The sequence below is a fragment of the Rhinolophus hipposideros genome (genome assembly GCF_964194185.1).
Source record: "Rhinolophus hipposideros genome assembly, chromosome: 1".
Taxonomy (NCBI): Eukaryota; Metazoa; Chordata; class Mammalia; order Chiroptera; family Rhinolophidae; genus Rhinolophus; species Rhinolophus hipposideros.
Window position 1 is genome coordinate 65,193,441 of NC_138047.1, and position 23,764 is coordinate 65,217,204.

Here is a 23,764-nt window from a genome sequence, read left to right on the forward strand (position 1 = left end):
ATAGTTTTTATTAATAAGAGCCAAATTAAACCAGGGAACAGTTAACTAATCAAATATTTGATGATGTTTTATAAGCATTTATATTATGTATATTAAACTGATGCCACTTGTTAACCTTGAAAATCACCTGTTTGCCAACTAGACTTTACCCTGAATTATATGTATATTTCTGCTTTGTGGGTGATAACTGAGTCTTTGCCTGTCAAAAAGATAAAAGGACTAAGTTTAAGAATCTGCAATTATTTGAGTATGATTGCGTGTTTGTGCCAAATGACTTTCTAAACTCTTACTTTCTGTATATCCCTTTTAGAAAGCCATACCTCAGAAAAGAAGTTAATAATGATTGCTGGAGGGAATCAAAGCATTTTGCTCTGGATGAAAAAAGAGGTGAAAATAGATCTCTAGATGTTCTGTAATTTGGTATTTTAAGCAAAACAAAGGGTTCCAGAATTTAAGTTTGGTGAATTCCAAAATAATCAAGTTTCTAGGCTGACTTTTGGAGACTGAAAGATAGACATCATTGATCCTTTATTGTCTAAACTACATAAATATTTACCCACGGAAATCTTGGGTGTTGTGTCTGTATCTAGTGAATGTCGAGTCAGTGATTTCCTTAGGTTCTTCTTACCTTTTGGGAGGCTCCCTGCCAGTGGCATTTGGTCAGTATCCTAGGGAGCTTACACACTGACATTCTGATACGACTTTGCCAGCCATTGTACTAAAAAACACCTGAGGTTCATAGGCTTATGAATAACCTTCTTGCCATACTTCACTAAGGCACATTGAGTTTCTTCCACTTCTACATACAGCCCTTTCAGGATCTTTCCTTCTCTTCAAAGTTGTGTGATGTTCATTTTAATCCAGTCATACCTGTATAAAGTGCTGAGTGTTAGAGCACTCAGTGAAGTTTACTTCAGATCTAAATTTGGATCCAAATTGACAAAAAATTGGCAATCAGGCAAATTACTTCTTGGTAGAATCTCACTTTATGATTTTCTAGAGCTCTATTATCTTTATTTAAAAATCAATATTACCCTATATCCTTACAATGTGCCTAAAAATTGGATACCTGTTTTTGTTGTGTCTAAATTATTGTATTTTACTTTTTATTTGTTTACAGAATCCCTATGTTAATCTGAGGAGGAAAATTCCTACAATGAAGGAAGGGACTGGAAAGAGGTGGATTGCTGATGTGGGCACTAAACAGTGGCAGAATACAAAAAGGTACACTCCATATGTCTGTAGCTCTCTAAAGCGGTGTTTCTCCCAACGAGTTCTACACAATGCAGAGTGGTCCACTAGCCAGAGCTCTTCAGAGAAACAGAACCAATGAGGGGTGTGTGTATGTAGAGAGAGAGAGAGAGAGATTTATTTTTAAGGAATTAGCTCGTGTTTATGAGGGCTGGTAAGTACAAAATCTGTAAGGCAGGCCAGGGAAGAGTTGATATTGCAGCTTGAGTCCCATATGGCAGTCTGGAGGCAGAATTCCCTCTTCTCAGGAGAGCTTAACCTTTTTCTCTTAAGGCCTTCAACTGATTGGATGAGGCCCACCACATTATGGAGAATAATCTGCTTTATTCACAGTCTATTGATTTTAAATGTAATCTAATCGAATACCTTTACAGCAACACCTACAACTGGTGTTTGACCAAATATTTGGGCACTGTGGTCTAGCCAAATTGACACATAAAATTAACTATCACAGCTAGCATGTAGGCTCTACAAGGGCAGCTTTCTCTGCTGCAGAGCTTTTCTGGGCCTTTGATATGTTTACATATATTCTGACTGAGCAGAATATACAGTCTACAGTTTCCCAACCCTGTTTGACCTTAGAACCACTTGTTTGTGGATCTCCTATTTACAGCTGAACAGCTTAGGCAATCTTGCTTTAAACGGTAGAACTCCTACCATTTGTTAAAGATTATAGTCATTTTGACAAACATCTTCTTTTAAAGGTATTTTTAGGTATGGCTTTCTAATTCTGGAAAGTAGTTGTACAAAAAGTTACATCATAATTTGCAGAGCATAAATGATCAAGAACTATGTGTGCAATTACTTCTAAAACAACTGAGCATAATCCCCTTCTCCCATTTAATTTCTGGTAATTTTTTTGGTTTCTACTCTAATGGAACAGAAATAAATAGGGCTTGGAAAGCTGGTTGGGATGAGAGTGTTTTATTTGTCCAATAAAATTCTGATTTTAGGTCAAGCCTTTTCCTCTTTGTGGTTTATCTGAGTGCATATCTTTTTAGTTCTCATGTTTACCACTGAAATTTTGAGATTTAGTAAGCGGAATTAACTTCTAGACACCCAAGGGAATATGCAAACAAATCAGAGAGGGAGGAGTTTGAAGGACGATTATACAATGTTTTATCACGTCTCATGCCACGAGAAAGCATATGCATGATTTGTTTTAATCACCGTCTTATTCCTAATGTAGGGAAATCAGAGAGATATTTTCATCTCCTGCATGTCTGACTGGAAGTTTTGTAAGGGAAAGGTAATATATATATATAATCAATATTATAATAAATTTTGAATTCTGTTAAAATACTGTGGTGACTATAATTAATACTGTATTGTATATATGAAAGTTGCTAAGAGAATAGATCTTAAAGGTTCTCATCACAAGAAAAAAATTGTAACTGTATGGTGATGGTTGTTAACTAGACTTATTGTTAGGATTATTTTGTAATATATATGTATATGGAATCATGTCATACACCTGAAACTGGTATGTTATATGTCAATTACATCTTAATAAAATACAGTGTGAAAGATTGTAAAGAAATGATTTGATGGTAAAGTAATTACCTATATGTCTATCTCTTTTTGAAAATTACTTTTTTTAACAAAAATATATGACAATTATAGAAAATGTCAAAAATAGACACACAACAAAAAGAAAATGAAAAATCATCTGTAATCCACCACCTAAGAGAAACAGCTAGTAGTATTTGTGTGTATATTTTTCCTATGTAAATGTATTCTTTTACAAAAGATAGGATTATATATTGCTTTATATACCACTTTACACTTAATACATTTGTCCATTTTCATTTTATTCAGTTTCCATATCCCATATTTTTTATATTTTAATAGCTGCATGACATTCCATGGGAAGGACGTACTTTAATTTATTTAAATGTTTCTTTGTTGCAAGATACTGAGATTTCTTTGAATTTTTAAATAATATGAAGGAAGAACTTTGTACTTCTTTTCCTAAATATTTGTATATTTTTTATTTAAAAGAATTTCTGTTTTCAGACACTTAAGTATGTATTGTTTTACAAAGAACGTGTCTACTTTTAGACAATGACTATATTCTAGTTAGTATAAATGTAATTAATTCATGGGTTAAGATACACATTTGATTAGTAATTTTTTATTGGAAAACTAGCAATGTACTGCTCTGATCCATCCTGTTTTTTTGGGTCCCTACTTTACTTCATGTAACTGGGAGAAATGACCATTTTTTTTAGAAATATAAAAAAGCCATTTCCTTTTTTCTGTGGCTGTTTTTCTTTTTTTTACTGGAAAATAAATATTTATTGATTACCCATTTAAGATAGATAATATCTGAGAAGAAGTAATTTTAATCTAATAAAATATTTAATTTTCAAGTGTTCCTTTTCTTTTACTTATTCACCTGTTTTTTTAATTTATCTTCCACAGAATAGCTACAGAAATGATGTCTATTCATTTGGACTTAAATAAAGCAAGAAACACCTTTAAGGAGTTAACCCAAAAGGACTGGATTACTAACGCGGTGGTATTCTTCAAATTATTTGGAAAAAGGAAATACATGAAAACATTTTTTGTTAGAACTCAAAATTTTAGAAGAAATATTTTGTTTTGAGAGATTCTTTGAGACCCTGTAGTATATACAGATTAAGTTAAACTCAGCATATTTGCCCAGTCAGGGTGAAACTCGTCAAAATATTAGTGTGTACACACACACACACACACACACACACACACACACCCGCACTCTAGAGGGAATTTTTTCAACTTGGAACTTCAACAAAAGGATTTGTTGAGATTGGCAAACTAGAATAAGAATATTTTATTTGCAATTATTGTAAACATTAGTGTAGAAATGAGCACACTTTTTCTGATATGAACATCCCCTTCAAGGATTCTTCCTCTCCGTTTTGTTCCATTACACTTCCTTTTCTGTAGGTTCTAGAATGTTCTTGTTCTTTTGAGATTGTTGCTTCTTTGTTTCAGCACTGTTACTACTATCTTTGGGTTTCCCATTTGCAGATACTCCAGACATGCTTAGCCTTTCTTGATTTCAGCCTTTATTAATTTATCCGCCTGTTGTTTTGTACTGGTTGATCTAGGGGTAGTACTTGCTATGTCCCTCAGTCTGTTTCTTTCTGGATCTTACTTTGGTTACTTTTCCTCTCTCCTTCACTTCTTTCCTCTTTGCCTGCCCCTTTCTTCCCCTCCCTGTCCCTCTTTCTTTTCTCTCCTCCCTTTCCCCTCATTTGGTCTTTCCCTTTGTTTCTATAATCTGGCTCTCATCTCTGTCCCTCCCTCTCAGCTCCATCACCTATTCTGTTGTTCTGTCTGCAATAATGCATTCTGGGTCTTAGCTGCAAGTTCTCTCTTACATACCTTTATCTCAAGGGAAGATGGGAAGTTTAATTCTGTTAACTTTGGCAGAACCATGGCCCCATTGGGGTCTAAGGTAAAATGGATCCCTAACTATGAACCTTTGTGAGGATTCTGCAGCACTTAATGGAAAGATCACCAAAAATAGAAAGCCATTTCAGCATCTGTGAAGGGAAGAGATCAGATCAGCTTATCACTAATGCTAATATACCTTGGTTGTGCCAGAACAATATCATATAATGTGCAAGTGACATAATCATAGAGCAGTCTTCCATTGTTTCAAGTGGGATAGTTAGATCAGAGGACCTGTGTTATGTTTCTGTTTTGAGATTACCGTGATATGGATTCACAGACAGTTGGCATTCGTTCATTTATTTAGCAAACATTTAAATACTTGCTATGTGTAGGGCACGGTAATGAGGATTCCTGATGAAAAATGAAAGAGATACACTCCCTGTCCTTAGAAGGTCATGGTTTAGTTAGGGGCATAGACATACGTACTTGTCACAATACTTGTAGGTATTTGGGGGGGCTAGGTGAGATGGGATGTAAACATGGTTTTTAGACTAAATGGTCATTCCAATTTCATGGTGCTGTGAAAATACAGGTTCTACATTTTATTTTATTTACAGTAAGTGGCACCCAGTTCCTCCTGTGTTTTGACTGTCTTTTTCCGTGATCCTTTTTTGACCACAGATAACCACATGTCTCAGGGATAATCTGCTCAAAAATCTTCCATTTCATTCTCCACACCAAGAAGCTTTAGAAGTTTTCTTCCTTCTCCCAGAATGTCCCATGATGCATGATTTTAACAATTGGAAGAGCCTGGTGGTTCCATTTGCGGTGGCTGTTTGTAAAATGAGTGATAAATCTTCAGGGGTTTTGGGTAAGATTGATGATTTACATTTGAAAATACTTTACCATCCTCTCAATGGAAAGACATGCCTAGTAAAGTTACAGTAAAATATAGGTAGATAATTGTAAACACATCATGATTTTTAGCTCATGTTAGTGTATTCCAAAGATGCTATAATAATTAACTGGTGATCCAAAATAGATTGTTCTAGTACCTTTTTTGTTCTTGGAATGATCTATGTGTGTCTTGGTCATGACTTTTTATTATGAAAAATATATACAGAAGTCGAAGGAATAGGACAGTGAATAACCATATTTCCTGTACCTGAGAGTCAGCAATTGTTAACGTTGCCATATGTACTTCCTCTTTCTCTATGTACAGATTACATTTTATTTCTGCTGAACAATTTGAAAGTGAGTTGGAGATACCATGACATTTCACCCATAATATTTCAGCATGCATCTCTTAGTACAGAATTCTACATTACAATGACATTATCAAACCTAATAAAGTTATCCATAATTCTGTAATATTATCTAATACCTAGGCCACATTCAAATTTCTGCAGTTGTCCCAAAAAGTATTTTATAGCCTTTTTTTTTAAATCTAGGTCAGTTGTCCTGTAGAATGTTCCACTTCTAAATTTGTCTGATTGTTTTTTTTTCCGTTTCCAGTACACTGGAATTTAGGTCTAGGGGCTTGATTAGATTTTAGTTTTCTTTTTTAAAAACAATAAAGAACATATTCAGCCCAAGTAAGTCCCTTCTTTCTTAGGTTTTATTAAATCGAGATAACATAAGTGATGAAAAGCTAGTTGAAAATATTTTTTGTTTTTTTACAATGCCAAAAGGTGTGTTTTGAGTTGAAAACTCATGCTGGGAGCACTCACAAATAGTTCTTAATCTAGTTTTTACTACAGTATGCTATTTTATCTGGATAAAAATGTGACTCATTTTGTCTGTTTTTTCACAAGTTTATCAAGTGTGTGGTTGTGTTACTGTCAAGGAATTTTTTTTCTAGGGCATTACATTCTAAACTTTAATTACAATCGTATTTGCTGAAAAATTTATTACAAACGTGTTTTTGTAACTATGATGTATATGAAAATATTCTGTCAGTTTTGGAAAATATTAACCACTTTTTACATTTAAGAACGTATGAGAAATTACATGCTAATGTTTATTTACCTTATATCCCTTAGAGGAATATTGGGCATCTCTGCAAGAATCCGCTTTTACCAAACTGGTCCAGATGTTTAAAAGAGCCATCACTGCTCAGCTGCAATGTTGGGCTGAAAGTGCTGAGAATAACTGTCACATTAAAGCTCTCCTAGAAATACTAAAAAGGCTTCACAGGGTAAGTGTTCTTTTAGAAACTCATATATCCTTATTTTGCAATAAAAATTCCCTTGGTTTCAGCTGGCCTGAATTTTAAGCAGACTCTTAATTGAAACATGAAGTTTATATTGCTAGTTTTAAAATTTTGTTTTTTGTGAATTAAATCAGTGTGTGTGTATATATATATATAATCTATGAACAGTTTGCAGAAAAGTAGTAAAGCAGACGTCAGTGTAAGTACCATCCATGTTGAAAAAGAAAGCATTTTCAGTACTTTAGAAATGCCTGCGTATTTTTCACAGATTGTGCCTGCTCACCTCCTGGAGGTAGCCATAATCCTGGATTTGGGGTTAATTGTTGTTCCCCTACTCTTTTTATTGTTTAATGACTATATTTCTCAGGGCACTATGTTGTTTAATTTTGCTGTTTTCAAAATTTAAATGAATGGATTACATGCTTCTTACACAAGATTTGTCTTACAGATTCATCCAGATTGATACTTTTGGCTGTAATTCATTTTCACATCTACGTCATAGTCCACATTTTGACCCTCTTCGTAGTTACCCTTCCAGTATTGATGGATATGTGTACTCTTTGCAATTCTTATTTTTTGCAGGTGTACTCTATGAGATAACATGCTGCTATTAACTTTTTTGTACATATCTTTTGGTGTTCATGTATCAAGAGTTGGTTTTTAGTTTCAATTCCTAATCCTGGAATTGATAGATTATAGGATATGAATGTGTTCTTTATTATTGGTAGTTACAAACTGTTTTCCAAAGTCCTTGGACTAATTTAAACCCTGTTGAGGAGATAATGAGAATTCCTGTTCCATGTCTGACTTTAAAACTGGGAAAATATTTTCAGTGTGAAATGATACTAGATTACGATTTTAATCGTATTTCCCTGGTTGTAATACATTAGAGTATATTTACATGTTTATAATTGCAATATTTGTTACCTATTCTATAAAGTATCCTTGACTTTTGCTCAATCTAAATGATTCATTTGCTTTTTCTTATTGATTATAGGAGTTTTCTTTATTTCAGAAACCAGTCCTTTGTCAATAATATGTATCGCAAATATATCCTAGTTCGTAGCATGTGTTTTTTGTGGGTTTTTTTTGATGAATTCACATTCTTAATTTTTAATATAGATGAATTTGTTGATCCATTTCTTTATATAAGTTTTATTCCTTGTGTCTTGTGTTAAGCTTTCCTCTTCCAAGGTTTGAAATTTTTACCTGCATCTGGGATCAGCAGGGTTTCTTTTTGGACAGGACTGGATAGTAAATATTTTATGCTTTGTGAGGCATGTGGTTTCTTTGGCAGCTGCAACTATTTTACTCTGCAGTAGTAGCATGAAAGCAGTGCTTGGCAATATGAAAACGAATGGGCATGTCTACGTTCCTCCAAGACATTAGGTAAATAAGCAGAGGGCCTGATTTGGCCCTGAAAGCTGCTCTAGGTAGTTTTCTAATAGAGGCAATAGCTGGACCAAAGGAAGGGTACAAACAAAGGCCCTTATACCAAATGTCTAATTTAATTTAAAGGGTTGGAAATCTAGCTAACAAACTGCTTAATAAATAAAGTATACTCTGTCTTTCCACCTTGACGGGTGGGAGGCCAGGCTTGAATTTAGAAATCTCAGGCTCCTTACAGAGTTCTGCACTAAAAGGTGGAGACCCAGACATAGGCCTCCCTAAGTCCTCTGCCTTCTTTTCCTGCTTTGGTTTTGTCCACACCGGGGTGTCATGCCCATAGGTGGACACTTCCGCTCATAAGTCTGTGTTACATCCCCACCTTCCACAGTAGCTGCTCCTTAGCCAGTCCTGGGGTCTAGGGGTGTGTTTACCTATGACACAGCCTACTCTGCAGAGACCAAACAAGGGAAGAGACCTGTGCAGGTCCTGGTAGCTGGCTTGGAGGCATTTGAGCAGGGACCTCAGGTACTGGGTATCTGGAGCAGTCTAGAAAGGGAGGTGTGGGCTGCACCTAGACAGGTCCCCTTGGCCCTGCAGACACCTTACTTCCCCTGTGGGAAGTTGATTGGCTGTAGGAAGGCCAGAGCCAGGACCTTTAAATTATGGGCCCAGAGCTAAGACTGCTCTTGCCCATGTCTAAAGAGAGTATTGATTTTAGCTTTGCCTTTCACAATTTGGTGTTTTGGTAATCCAATTGGAAATTTATTTTAAATTTATTTTTATTATTTTCCATATGAAAACAATTACCGGGCACCACTTATTGAAATTCTGTCCTTTCTCTACTGATAGGTAATGCAAACTTTGTCATAAAACAATGTTCTATGTGTCAGATTCATTTCCAGGCTCTCTTCTGAACTTGTTGGTCATTTAATGTGGCTCTATATTGTTTATATCTGTTAAGAGAAGTTATTCCTATCTTGTTCTTGAAGTTTATCTTGGCTATTTGTGGCACTTGGCTCTTCCATACAAATTTTAGAATTGGCTTCTCAGGTTACACACACACACACACATCTTATTAGGAATTTGATTGGAGTTGCATTGAATCTGTATTTCACTTTGGGGAGAATTGACATCTTTGCTACTGTGAATCTTTGTGGTGCCTGTTTCTTCTGCTTACTAGATTGTCTTTACAGTCCTTCAATAAAGTTTTGTTATTTTACTATGAAAGTCTTGGATATTGTTTAGTCAGATCTATTTCATGATATTTGATACATTTAGGTTTCTGTAAATATCTTACAAGTTATCTGTTGGTTTGTAGGAATGCATTGATTTTTTTTTTTTTTAAGATTTTATTGGGGAGGGGGAACAGGACTTTTTATTGGGGAACAGTGTGTACTTCCGGGACTTTTCCAAGTCAAGTTGTTGTCCTTTCAGTCTTAGTTGTAAAGGACGCAGCTCAGTTCCAGGTCCAGTTGCTGTTGTTAGTTGCAGGGGGCACGGCCCACCATTCCTTGCGGGAGTCGAGGAGTCGAGGCGGCAACCTTGTGGTTGAGAGCCCGTTCTCCAACCAACTGAGTGATCTGGCCACACGGGAGCTGAGCAGCAGCTCATCAACTTCATTCTAGTTGCAGAGGGTGCAGCTCGCTGGCCCATGTGGGAATTGAAGCGACGGCCCCATTGCCCAGAGCTCGCGCTCGAACCAACTGTCTGCCCCAAATGCATTGATTTTTGAATATTGATTTTATAGCCAGCGAATTTGCTAAGTTCTCACATTATATCTAGTAATTAACTATAGATTCCTTTGCATTTGCTGTGCAATCATGAGGCTTTTGAAAGTGCAAGATGGTGATCAGCACGGTCCAGAAGACCAGTCACAGGAATGAACTGTGGGTGGTGGTACTGGGAATCCTGGATCATTTGGGGTATAGGCCAGAATCAGTAAGAATATTCCAGATGAATGGTCTTAGTTTGCACAGCCAAAGAGGGTCTTTTAGAAGACCTCCTGAGAATTGGTCGTTGAGGCCAGGACTATGCCCATCCATGTCAAATAATGATGGTTGCTCGCGTCGTTATCAGTGTCTTCATTGATTGATGGTGAGCTGTGCCAGGGTGTTCATGTGTATGTCATAATAACCATGGTGACCTCAGGGGATGGCAGCTGGAAAATTCCCCTACTGTTTAGGAGGGAATGTTCTGTATATGCCTTGCCAGTGGGAACATATATAAATGGTATATAGTTAAGCTCTGAAGAACATGACGTGAAGTATTGGGCCCCAGAGTACTTTGGATTTATATTACAATGTATTTTTCTTTTTTACTCCCCCTTCTTCTGCCTCCCGCACCCCACTCCGGTTCGGTTCAAGCCGTTGTTTCTCAGTCTAGTTGTGTAGGACGCAGCTCCCTGGCCCATGCTGGTATTATGAGCCTTGTGATCCCTCTGGCTGAGGCAGTCAGTCACCAGTCATTGGTCGGCCCCTCACAGCTCACTGCAGCTCTCGCCGGCTGCCGGCCGCTCATGCTGGCTGCCGGCCACTTGCGCTGGCCACCAGCCCCTCCTGGGAGCACACGGTAGCCCACGGCAGCTCATGCCAACCTCCGCTGCTCACGGCAGCCCAGCTCCAGGGAGAGCCATTGTTCACAACCTTAGCTGTAGAGGGTGCAGCTCACTGGCCCATGTGGGAATTGAACTGGCGACCTCGGCATTAGGAGCACAGTGCTCCAACCACCTGAGCCACCGGGCCGGCCGACAGTGTGTTTTTCTTTGGACTTAAAGTTCTTTAAAACTTTTCTATGAAGTAAAAGTAACTAGAAGTTTATTTTCATAATTATCAATTTCTACTCTTCAAACTTAAGTATTTATGTTCCTGAAAAATTTGGGCCTTGGCAGTAGAGGAAATGGGTAGAACTTTATTCTGGTCGTTAAAAGAGTATTTAATTTGCTATTTATTCTGATAATCTAGTAGCCATTAAGCAAAATTGTCTTTATATATAAAAGTTTCTCATAGGTTATATTTTATTTAAGGTAAGCCAGACTAAATGTCAACTGCCTGAAAATATTTTCAAAATAAATGAACTCACACACTGGCTTGATTTTTATGGAGACGCATATAGAAGATCCTCTTGGAAAATGAACTCAGTAAGTATGGCATGTTTGAAAGGGCAATTTGATCATCAGTGAGTTAATACAGGCATTTGTGCTATAACTTTCGACATAGAAATTGCAGGGCCTATGGGAAAAGCAAGACAGACCCCCTTAAAACCTGTGTATAGCCAGAGCACTTACAGAAAAGTGGTGGCTACCTGGGCAGATAGCCTAGCTCTACCAGACAAACAGCTTGTGGGTGAGAGTGCTATGCAAATATGAAAAGTGCACAAAAACAAAAGGGTAGAAATCTATCCACGTTCTAGTTAGAGGACTGGTGGTATTGAGATAACAGATGGAAGTGGAGCTCTGCCTAGGGTGGGCATAGAAGGCAGGGTGACTTACCAGGAGCCAGCAGTATAGGGCTGCAACTTTGGGGAGGGTACCCTGAGTAAGTTCTCCCATTTTATTTTCTTGAAATACAGGCAAAGGGCTCTTGCTGCCAGTTCAGCAGCTGACCTGGGGTGTTTTTCCTTTTCTCTGAAGGCTTATAACTACTAATGCATCCACCCTTGCCTGGCAAAAACCATGTCTGAGCTAACCATCTATCTAGGTTATTTCATTCCCCTGTTTACCATATGCATCTGAACTAATTTACATTTCAGAAGTATAGGTTGCAGCAGAACAGACTCTGGGAAAGTGTCCAGGGCTTATAATTGCTAAATTAAATGAGCACTGAAAATACTAGGTTTCTATACCTTTCACTGGTACAGTAAAACATGTTCTCAGAATTTTATGTATGTAAGTAGAATTTTATGTATGTAAGTAGAATTTTATGTATGTAAGCACTTTGAGTTGGTTTGGCCATAAGTACTGAGACCTTAAACCATCAGGGATTTAAGGCTATGAAGTAAGGCGTCAGATGTCTCCTGTCCTTTCTTTTATCAGAATTGTTCTCATTTCCATTTTTAGAACACTTGCGTAGACGCCCAGTATCCTGTCATATTTAGTCATTTTCCATTTACCTTTAATATTCAGTCGAAAATTAAACTACTATATGCAGACGCGCATTTAAAAATACAGGTATGTATGCTTTCTTTGTCTTCATTAACAAATCAAATGATAAATGCCTTCTTAATCAGACAATATTTTTGTGGTGATAAGGGAGGCACCCACTGGTGAAACCAATGGTCGTGGCATTCAAGAAGCTTATACTCTAATGAAGAGGACCAGAGGGACAGTCATAATTTGGATTGGCTTGGCCTTGCGGCTGATCAGGGCCTGATGAGCTTGGGCAGCTGGATTACTTATAGGGCTTTGACTTTGAGGTTTGTGCCTGTAGTCTTCTGAATGGCGCTCTAAGAGGCATAGCCGACTTGAGCTTGATTGGAATTGCACCAGTATTTAAGGAGGTCAAATCTAGTGAGAAAAACAAAGCAGTGGGAATAAAGGTGACAGACGATTCTTGAAATCTGGACCCAAATAAATGGCTGGTACTCTGTGATGGTGCTATACTTAAGGTTTGTAAAAAGTATCCCCTTTTTGCTGAACCATGATCAGTTGAGTTGGTTTTGTTCGTCAGCATATCCAGCAGAGTGCTTCTGAACTTAAAATTGGACAATTGAAATGGCTTGGGAAATGTACCTCATTGCCTTTTTATAAATATTAAATTTGTTAATATAGATACAGCATTTAGAATAGTGTCTTGCACAAAGTGAGTGCCCCAAAGTGTTAGCTCTTACTGTGTCACTTTGACTTTTGTATATGCATCTGTGTATACATATATATATATATACATATATATATGTGTATATGTATGAATACTCAAATATGTCATAAAAATATATACTTTCACATTATGCAGTTAGCACAATAAAACTAAATAGGAATTTGATTTATGAGTTCTAAGAATGACCATTAATGAAATATTTAACAAAGGAAAATGAAAGGAAGAAATGATATCAGAATTTTATTTTGCTTCATCTCTAACTATTCTCTCCTGAGTTTAAACAAGGTGCCAGCAGTAATTTTATAGAACTGGTATTTGATTGCTCTTTGTTTTGCTAAGAGCCATTGACTTGAATGATCCCACATTGCCATTTGGTTTCAAATGGAGTGTGTGTGTGTGTGTGTGTGTGTGTGTGTGTGTGTATCACTCTCAATTAACTTCTTAGATTAACTGTTAACCTAAAAATCTCTTCTCTGGGTTTTCCTTCTAGAATAGGCTATCTTTATTTTTTTTTTCATTTATTATTTTTTTCATTTGAATATATATTTTATTTAGAATGCAACACTAACAGCATGATGATAAACTGTCACAAATTTGTACCAAGAAGCACACAATCTTTAGAATGTGCTGTTTTTCACAAGTGATTTAAGTGTAGCATTATTATTACGTATTTGGTACTAGAGTCAAAGGCGACATTTAGATTCTTCAGCTTTGGAGCATTTAGTAACATCGAAATGATTGTCTAGTCATGCAGAGGAAAGAAATTCAAAAGCAGTTTCTTTTTCTTCTGTTAGTTCCTTTGCAGTAAGATCCATTTTCTCACGTGAGAAATCATTAATAGGGAGACCTTCAACAATCTTCCATGTCTTATAGAATAGGCTATCTTTAGAGAGATCTCTCATGCCCAAACTTGTCCTGCATCATGCTTTCTTTCTAAACTTCTGAACTTCTCTTCTGAATGAGAATATTATGTTTCAGTGCACTGCTTCAGTGTTTACTAATAAGTCTCTTAGCCTATTGATGATAATTAGCTTTGGTAACTGAAGTATTAATGATTTGTGTTTACAGGATAAAGTGGTCCAATGGAGCCATTGGTCCATTGGTCACTTTCCTGCTCACCCTGGTGGACTTCAAAGCTTTTCATTCCTCGGGTCCTATGTTTCTTCTGCTCACTGAGGGTGAATACTGAATATATAGCTTATCTCCAATGGTGTGTTTGTGTGTGTGTGTGTGTAATACATACATACATATATATATATGGCTCTTTTTTGTAAATGTGACATGCACTTACGATAAACTGAACCAGTTTATTCCATATTATAAATTTCTACAAAGAGCAAATGGTGAAATGAATTGAAACATTTCTGTTTTCCTAGGAGAAAAGATTTAGAGCTTGTATATTGGCCGGAATTGTGGAACATGGAGGGTGGAACATGTTTGCCATTAATCTGACGGTCAGAAGGAGTCACTTGATTGAGGATGTTTTGCGTCAGCTAAATCAATTTGAGAATGAAGATCTGAGGAGGGAGTTAATGGTAAAGTATAATTCTCAATATATTGCTGCTGAGATAAGGAAAACATAAAAGAATATGACAATGGGTCTTAACAGAGGAGAAATTATCTCCCTTTGCCGCTGAGGTGGTCTGCTTTCAAGTTCCCCTAATTACCCAGTTACCTGTGAGTTTCAGGTGATAGCTTGCAGGCACTTTGTCAGTACACTCAGGCTAAGGAGCAGCAGATAAAATGGTTGTCCTCCCCCAACCTGATCAAATAGAAAGTCCAGCACTAAGTCTAAGAGGTCCAGTCCCTCCTGAGGCCTGACCTAGCCTGGCTAGTCAACAGGTTTTAAGGGTTTCAGTGAGATGAGGTTGATACCATGGAAAATGGAGGTTTGTTTCTGCTCTCATGCAGGAACCCACATTGCTCTGTGGAAGACAGAGCATCCTCCTATTGACTACGTGTTTTTTTGAGAGTATAATTGTGGATATCTGAACATTCAAAAATGATCTTTGGTTTAGTAACTATATAACTTGTCTTACTAGGATATATTCGACACAGAATAATAATAATGACTGGTAGATCTAGTGAATGTTTTCCTTGTGCTATGAACTGTTCTAAATGCTTTTCACTTGTTTGTGTAACCCTTTCAACAAGTGTGTGGCTCTCATTTTACATATGGGAAAATAGATACAGAATTATTAGGTAACTTATCCAAGGGTAACACAACTGATAAGTACCAGAGCCAGGATATGGGCCCAACCATCGGGTCCTAGACTTTCTAAATAAAGATTTGCCTGATAATTTTTATTAGAGTGTTTTTGATGGGAGACCCTAGTTTATCACTTATCCTACTCAGATTAAAGAAAGATGGACTTGACTGAGGCTCAAAATACTATTTTAAAAGTATGTTGCAATGGGGTTTGCAGTTATAACTGGCATCTCCATATATTTTTACCCACGAGTAATTTGAAAAATCTGACAAACTCATGTGATTCTAAGCTGTGTCAGATAGCCAGTCTACTCAGCTATTTTAGTTCCACTTTTTATATTTCATTTTACCCATTTTTTAAAATTTAGATAACATTCTTCCAAACTGTGAGGCATTTTAATATGTTATCCCATTTAATCTTTCTGATAATCCTGTGAGAAACCTAATACTTTGTGAGATTAAGGAACTTGCCCAAAGGAAGGGGCTGATTTATCATCTGGTCTCACTGTAAAGAATTTTAAATAATTCAGTGAGGTTTGAAACTTGCATCTCTTTAAAGTGAAAGAGGCATTCACCTAAATAAACCAGTAAAAGGAGCTTTATAGGAGTGCTGGTGGAACATCCAGATGGAAATGTTAAGCAGCAGGCCTTGTGGAAATGAGTGTGTGTTAAGCAGAAGAGAAGATGGATGGATATGAAGGTTAAAGAGAAAAATGAGCACCCAGGGAAAGAGCAGAGAGAAAGGAATTTCTGGTATTAAAGCAGCAGGAAAAAAAAGAAAAACCTAAATAGTGCTTCATAAGAGAAAGCAAGGGAGAAAAAGAGTGAAGAAAGAGGAGCTGGTCAGAAGTGCAAAAGGAGATAGCAAGATCAAGGAGATGAGACGAGAAAAAGTCCTTGGAATTGAAGGTTCCGGGTTCTTTGTCCTCTTGGAGAGAAGCATTCAAGTAGAAAAATGAGTTTGTAAGTTGGTGATAGCATTCTCTGACATTTGACAACCTAGAGTAAGAGGAGACAGTATTGTCTGATTTGAAGACAATGGTGTTTGTTTGTTTTTAGGGTAAGGGAGACCTGAACACATTTATAAACTGAAGTGAAGGAGTCCAAGAAGGAAAGGCAGGAATGGAGCGAGTAATTGAAGGAGCAAAGATGGGTTATGATAGAATCATCTTGGGGAGGAATTGGTGCCACCTCCTCAAGGAGTAAACAGCCAAGCGAGTGAATACTGTATGCATGTTCCGGCTTTTTGGTTTTTTGAAAATCCTAATATTTCTGATTTCTTTATGTCTATTTTCATTATACTTAATGTATCTTACGACAGTGATGCCAATTGAGGTCAATTTAGTGGTAAAAACTTCAGGCTCTGAGGTTTCACAGACATAGGAGAAAATCTAGGCTGCACCATTTTAGCAGTTGTATAACCTTGGGAAACTTATTTAAATTTTTGAAGCCTTCTCACCTTTATAGGATTAATGGGAGATTAAATACACAATACAAGTAAGATGCTTACCACAATGCCTACCAAATACTTGGGCCCACAGTAATGTTAGCTGTTATTATATTAAATGAGACTTAATACATAGCAATATATAGCCCTGGAAGTGATGCATTATTTGCTCTGTTTCTTCAGGTTTCATTTAGTGGAGAAATTGGACATGACTTTGGAGGAGTCAGAGCAGAGTTTTTCCATTGTCTGTTTGAAGAGATGACCCAGCCAGAATATGGGATGTTCATATATCCTGAAGAGGCTTCCTATATGTGGTTTCCTGTCAGGGTAAGTCTTTTTTTCTTTGTTGATGGTATTTCCTGACAGAAGAGGTATGTCAGCACCATAGGAAATTAGGTTGTCTGTACTGTTTTATATTAGGAGAAGAATTGACGTAATTGTGGAGATAAATTCTAATTCTAATAAGGTGATTATTTTCTCTAAAATGGGATCCACTTTCCCTGGGCTCTCATGTCCACATAGGAGAACTTAACGCAATATATGTTTTTGACCAATTGTGGAATATATAGATAAAAATGAACCCCTTATTTCTCAGGCACTCATTCTTTGTTACAGTTCTATTTTTCCTGATGAACTTGAAGACAAAGGCTATGAAAGGAAATTGTGCAAACTTTATAAGGATTACTGAGCCTGATGTGTTTCTATTCCTGTTAGTGCCTTCATTTATTTGTTTTATTGAAGTAAATGACATAACACTGTAAATTGAAGGTGTACAATATGTTGATTTGATGCATTTATATTATTATGATTGCTATTGTAGCAATAATTAGCACCTCCAACATGTAACATAATTATTTCTTTTTAGTGGTTGGAATAATTAAGATCTAGTCTCTTAGTACATTGGGGGATTATAACCCAATATCGTTGTCTGTATTTACTACTGTGCATTAGATCTCTTGGACTTATTTACCACTCGGTGCAGTATTTTCCCCCTAAATACCTCTCCTATCCTATCAGCCCCTATTCTGTTAATGCTTTTAGTAACCAAAACTGTGTCAGGGATTTACGGTGACTTAATGATTGAATATAAACCCTAAATATTATTTTTCTATCTTTTTTAAAAACAATTTTTATTTTTCAATTACGGTAGACATACAGTATTTTATCAGTTTCAGGTGTACAACACAGTGATTAGACATTTATAAAACTTACAAAGTGATCACCCTGATAAATCCAGTACTCATCTGACACCGTACATAGTTACTATAATATTATTGACTATATTCCCTATGCTGTATTTTATACATCCTCATGACTATTTTGTAATTACCAATTTGTACTTTTTAATCCCTCCCTCTTTTTCACCATAAATATTTTTACCGCAAGCTCTTTGGTTTTAATTTATGATTTGATTTTGTGAAAGGGGAAAAAAAAGGTTTACATGATATAAACATGTCATTGTATTGGTAAAAAAATCATAATACGGTTTTCTTTCTCTTTTCAGCCTAAATTTGAGAAGAAGAGATATTTCTTCTTTGGGGTTCTATGTGGACTTTGCCTGTTCAACTGCAATGTTGCCAACATCCCTTTCCCACTGGCTCTGTTTAAGAAACTTTTGGACCAAGCACCATCATTAGAAGACTTGAAAGAACTCAGTCCTCTTTGGGGAAAGTCAGTAAACATAGTTCCTTTTTCAGAATTCTACCTAACATATATTTATTTATTTATTTATTTATTTTTTAAACATATATTTAGATAAATATTTAAACACATTCCCCCAGTAATATTTTCATGTTCAACAGTAGCATTCTGGGTACTTGAAACCAATTTTAACTCTGTCAAGAATTTTTGGATTAATAATTAACTTTCTAAAATTAAGAAAAGTTTATTTTTTCTATAATTAGTCCTCAGGACTTACATTAATCTTTGAACTTTGTATAGAAACAGTCATAGACAGAGCACAGGTTACACCTTGGTGTGAAATCTACAAGTGACATTTATTTTTTTAATATATTTTTTGTAGATTTATTTTTTAATTTTTATTTGTTTTCATTAAATTTATTAGGGTGACATCGGTTAGTAAAATTATGTAAGTTTTGTACAATTCTGTAATACATCATCTATGTATTGCATTGTGTGCTCACCACCCAAAGTCAGTTCTCCTTCTTTCACCATATGTTTGACCCACTTTACCCTCCTCTACCACTCCCTTCCCCATTACCCTCTGGTAACCATTAGCTGTTGTCTGTGTCTGTGAGTTTTTGTTTGTTTGTCTTGTTCATTTGTTGCTTTCAGTTTTATATTCCACACATGAGTGAAGTCACGGTTCCTGATTTTTTTCTGTCTGATTTATTTCGCTTACCACGATAATCTTGTGATCCAATCATTATGTCACAAATGGCAGTATTTCATCTTATGGATGAGTAATATTCTATTGTGTATATGGACCACATCTTCTTTATCCAGTCATCTACCGAGGGACACTTAGGTTGTTTCCATGTCTTGGACACTGAACAATGCTGCAATGAACATAGGGGTACATATATCTTTATGGATAAATATTTCCAGATTGTTTTGGGTAGATACCCAAAAGAAGGATTGCTGGGTCGTGTGTTAATTCTATTCTTAATTTTTTTGGGGAAACGTCATACTGTTTTCCCTGGTGTCTGTACAAATTTACATTCTCACAGCACTGTTCGAGGGCTCCTTTTTCTCCCAAACCTCTCCAGCACTTATTATTTGTCTTGTTGATGATAGCCATTCTAACAGGAGTGAGGTAGTATCTCATTGTGGTTTTGATTTGCATTTCCCTAACAGCTAGTGAAGTTGAGCATTTTTTCATATGTGTTGGTCATTTGTATGTCTTCTTCGTAGAAGTGTCAGAGATCCTCTGCCCATTTTATTAATTGGATTGTTTGGGGTTCTTTTTGTTGTTGAGTTATATGAGTTCTTTATATATTTTGGATACTAGCCCATTATTGGAGATGTTGTTTACAAATACCTTCTCCCTTTGTTTGGTTGCCTCTTTGTTTTGTTGATGGTTTCTTTTCATGTGCAGAAGCTTTTCAGTTTGATACAGTCCCATTCATTTATTTTTGCTTTTACTTCCCTAGCCTTTGGGGTCAAATTCATAAAATCCTTTCTGAACCCAAGGTCCTTAAATTTAGTATCTATGCTTTCTTCTATGCAGTTCATTGTTTCCAGTCTTATGTTTAGGTCTTTGATCCATTTTGAGTTAATTTTGGTATATAGTGACAGATAGCAAGCTAGTTTCATTCTTCTGCACATGGCTTTCCAGTTTTCTCATTACCATTTGTTGAAGAGACATTTTTTTCTTTATTGTTTGTTTTTGGCTCCTTTTTCAAAAATTTCTGCCCACATATATGTGGGTTTATTTCTGGATTCTCATTCTATTCTTTTGGTCTGTGTGTATGTTTTTCTGCCAATACCATACTGTTTTGATTATTGTCGCTTTATAGTATAAATTGAAGTCACGGAGTGTGATAACTCCAGGCTTAATCTTTTTTCTCAGAATTTCTTTGACTGTTCAGGGTCTTTTCTGATTCCATGCAAATCTGATGATTTTTTTGTGTTCTATTTCTTTAAAAAATGCTATTGGGATTTTGATGGGGATTGCGTTAAATCTGTATATTGCTTTGGGTAAAATATTGCCGTTTTAAATTTATGTTGCTTCTTTCAATCTATGAATGTGGAATATCTTTCCATTTCTTTGTGTCTTCTTCAATTTCTTTGAATAATGTCTTATAGTTTTCATTGTATAGATCCTTTACCTTCTTTGTTTATTCCTAGATATTTTATTATTTTTGTTGCAATTGCAAAAGGAATTGTTTTTTCGTTTCTTTTTCTGAAATTTAATTGTTAGTGTATAGGAAAGCAATGGATTTTTGTACATTGATTTTTGTATCTTACAGCTCTACTCTGTTTATCGTGTCTAATCTTTTTTTGGTGGAGTTTTTGGGGTTTCTATATAAAGAATCATGTCATCTGCAAAATGTGATAATTTAACTTCTTCATTCCCAGTTGGGATGCCTTTTATTTCTTTCTCTTGGCTGACTGCTCTGGCGAGGACTTCCAACACTATTTTGAATAACAGTGAGAGGGGGCATCCCTGTCTTGTTTCTGATTTTAGAGGAAAATAATATTTCAGTTTTTCACCATTAAGCATGATATTAGCAGAGGGTTTGTTATATGTGGCCTTTAAGTGTTTTAATCATAAATGGATATTATGTCTTGTCAGATGCTTTTTCTGCATCTATTGATATGATCATATGATTTTTATCCTCTATTTTGTTTATGTGGTTATCACATTAATCAATTCGTGTATGTTGAATCATCCTTGTGCCTCTGGAAAGAACCCCACTTGATCATTATATGTAATCTTTTTAATGTATTGTTGTATTTGCTTTGCTAGTATTTTGTTTAGGATTTTTGCTTCTGTATTCATCAGAAACGGTGGTCTGTAGTTTTCTTGTGTGTGGGTGTTATTCTTACCAGGTTTTTGGTATTAAGGTAATGTTGGCCTCAAAATGAGTTAGGAAGTATTGCCTCTTCTTCAATTTTTTGGAAGAGTTTGAGGAGTATAGTTATTAAATCATCTTTGGTACAATTTACTAGTGAAGCCATCTGGTTGTGGACTTTTGCTTTTGGGGAATCTTTGGATACTTGTTCAGTTTCCTTACTGTTTATTTGGTCTATTTAGATTTTCCAGATCTTCCATCGTGATTCAGTCTAGAAAGGTTATATATTTTTAAGAACTTGTTCATTTCTTCTAGGTTATTGAATTTGGTGGCATATATAGTCCTTCATAGTATTATCATATGATCCTTTGTATTTCTGTGGTATCCGTTGTAACTTCTCCTTTTACTTCTGATTTTGTCTTTTCTCTTTTTTTCCTTGGTGAGTCTAGCCAACAGTTTGTCAATTTTATTCATCTTTTCAAAGGTCCAGCTCTTTGTTGCATTAATTTTTTTCTATTGTCTTTTTGTTCTCTATTTCATTTAATTCTGCTCTGATTTTTATTATTTCTTTCCTTTTGATGACTTTGGGTTTCATTTGTTTTTCTTCTAGTTCTCTAACATGTAATGTTGGGTTGTTTATTTAGGATTTTTCTTGTTTCTTGAGATAGGCCTTTAATGTTATAGTATATGGACTACCTAAATGTTCTTCAAGAAGAAAATTATATATTTTTGGTATATTTATACAGTGGAATACTATGGAGATTTTTTAAAGAATGAGAATAATCCTATTATTATTATCCCCATTTTACAGATGAGGAAACTAAAACACAAACAGGTTAGGTAACTTGGCCCAGGCCCCATAGTAATAGAACCATGATTTGAACACAGTCTTGCTCTAGAGTCCAACTAGAATCATTATACCAATTATACTAATGAGGTAAGGGAAAAATATCAAAAACACAAGATTTAGAAAGGAGAGATAAATTTGTTATTTTTTTTACTGAAAACATTGTAGGTCACCTAAATAATGCTTAGGTATAAGAAGACTTAAATAAGCTTAATAACTTAATACACATAAACTTAGTAAATATAAAAGTCATTATTAAATCTGTATCAGCATTTCTCAAACTTTTTAGGTCTTAAGACTCTTAAAAATTATTGAGGACCCCAAAGAGTTGTACATTTGTTTTAAATACAGGAATATACAAATGTTCTATTAACTATTATAGAGAGCCTCTGGAAAACACTGTTCTGTACTCATGACAAAATGTGAAAGAGGCAAGTAACATCTTAGTATTATTATGAACATAGTTTTGACCTATGGGTCCCTGTAATGTCCTCAGGGATTCTCAGAAGTTGCTGGTCTGGGTCACACTTTGAGAAGCACTGATCTCTATATTCAATAAAACTCCAATTTTAATTCCAGCAGTCTTTTTATAAAACTCGACAAGCTGATTCTAAAATTTATATGGATGAACAAAGGTCTAAGAAGAGCCAGAAATATTTTGTAAAGTGAATAAGAATGAGGAACTTGTCCTACCAGATAGCAAGAATTATTAGAAAGCTTTATTAATTAGGACAGTATGGTATTGGTGCAGGTTTTGCCATGGAACAGAAGAGAGAGCTCAGAAAATGACCCATGCGCATGTGGAACTTGGTTTGAGGTAGTATATTAGATCAAGGGGAATAGGAGTACTGTTCAATTAATACATCTAGGGAACAATGAGAACAGATACCTTATGCCATACAGAAAAATCAACTCCACGTGGCTGAAGGACTTAAATATTAACTGCAAAAATGATGGAATTATAGACAAAAACCTTTCTCACCTTTGTTTTAAGTAAGACATAAAAAATACCAACATTAAAGGAAAGATTGGTAAATTTAACTGGCATAAGATTAAAGAAGTTCTCTGTCCACCAAGAGATACCTAATGAAAGAGAAAAGACACTCTTCATTTTGGGGGTGGTAGAAAAATAGGATGGGGTGTATCCCCTATGGGTAGGTGTAAGATATTAGCAACGTTTTAGTTCTTGTTTTGGGAGGCAGGTTCACAGGTATGCTTCGTAAACATACCCATAAATAAGTAAATAAGCCATACATGGACATATAATGAAAGTATCATGAACCAAATAAGATGAATCCAGTTTTGTCAGCTGAATTTGCTTACTCTCCTCCCCACCCCAAAACCCACGATAAATAAAATGTGGTGTGTTTTATCACATTTTGGTAATAAAAAATCCAGTAGGGAAAGGGGTCAACTTGGTTTCCACCTTCTTCCAGAGGGAGGCCTTCCCCAGTGACACGTATCCCTTTGGAAAGAGTTAACCAAGCCCTTCTAAGTTATACCTGTGCCATTTACACAGTTTCCGGCTGCACATACCTCACAGTACTGTAGGTGAGACTTGCCTCAGCATATCTTAACCTACAAGTCTCTGAGTTCTCTGATAGGAAAGGAATGTCTTAGTCTCAACTTTATATGCCTTATACCTGCTATGTTAGGTAATTAATGTTTGTTGAATGAATAAGTGAAGGAGTAAATAATATAATATGATACATATTACTTTAAATGTATTTATAAAT

General features: G+C 35.9%; 1 protein-coding gene across 1 annotated transcript in view; it reads left to right on the forward strand.

Moving 5' to 3' along the window:
- Positions 1 to 23,764, forward strand: part of HERC5 (HECT and RLD domain containing E3 ubiquitin protein ligase 5) — a 38,633-nt gene that overhangs the window by 10,632 nt on the left and 4,237 nt on the right. The window contains exons 8-18 of the mRNA XM_081024568.1: positions 311 to 387; positions 1,121 to 1,224; positions 2,441 to 2,500; positions 3,676 to 3,769; positions 5,317 to 5,506; positions 6,678 to 6,832; positions 11,259 to 11,372; positions 12,291 to 12,401; positions 14,424 to 14,582; positions 16,887 to 17,030; positions 18,208 to 18,374. Coding sequence (XP_080880694.1) covers positions 311 to 387; positions 1,121 to 1,224; positions 2,441 to 2,500; positions 3,676 to 3,769; positions 5,317 to 5,506; positions 6,678 to 6,832; positions 11,259 to 11,372; positions 12,291 to 12,401; positions 14,424 to 14,582; positions 16,887 to 17,030; positions 18,208 to 18,374 — 1,375 coding nt within the window. The remainder of the gene's footprint in view (positions 1 to 310; positions 388 to 1,120; positions 1,225 to 2,440; positions 2,501 to 3,675; positions 3,770 to 5,316; positions 5,507 to 6,677; positions 6,833 to 11,258; positions 11,373 to 12,290; positions 12,402 to 14,423; positions 14,583 to 16,886; positions 17,031 to 18,207; positions 18,375 to 23,764) is intronic.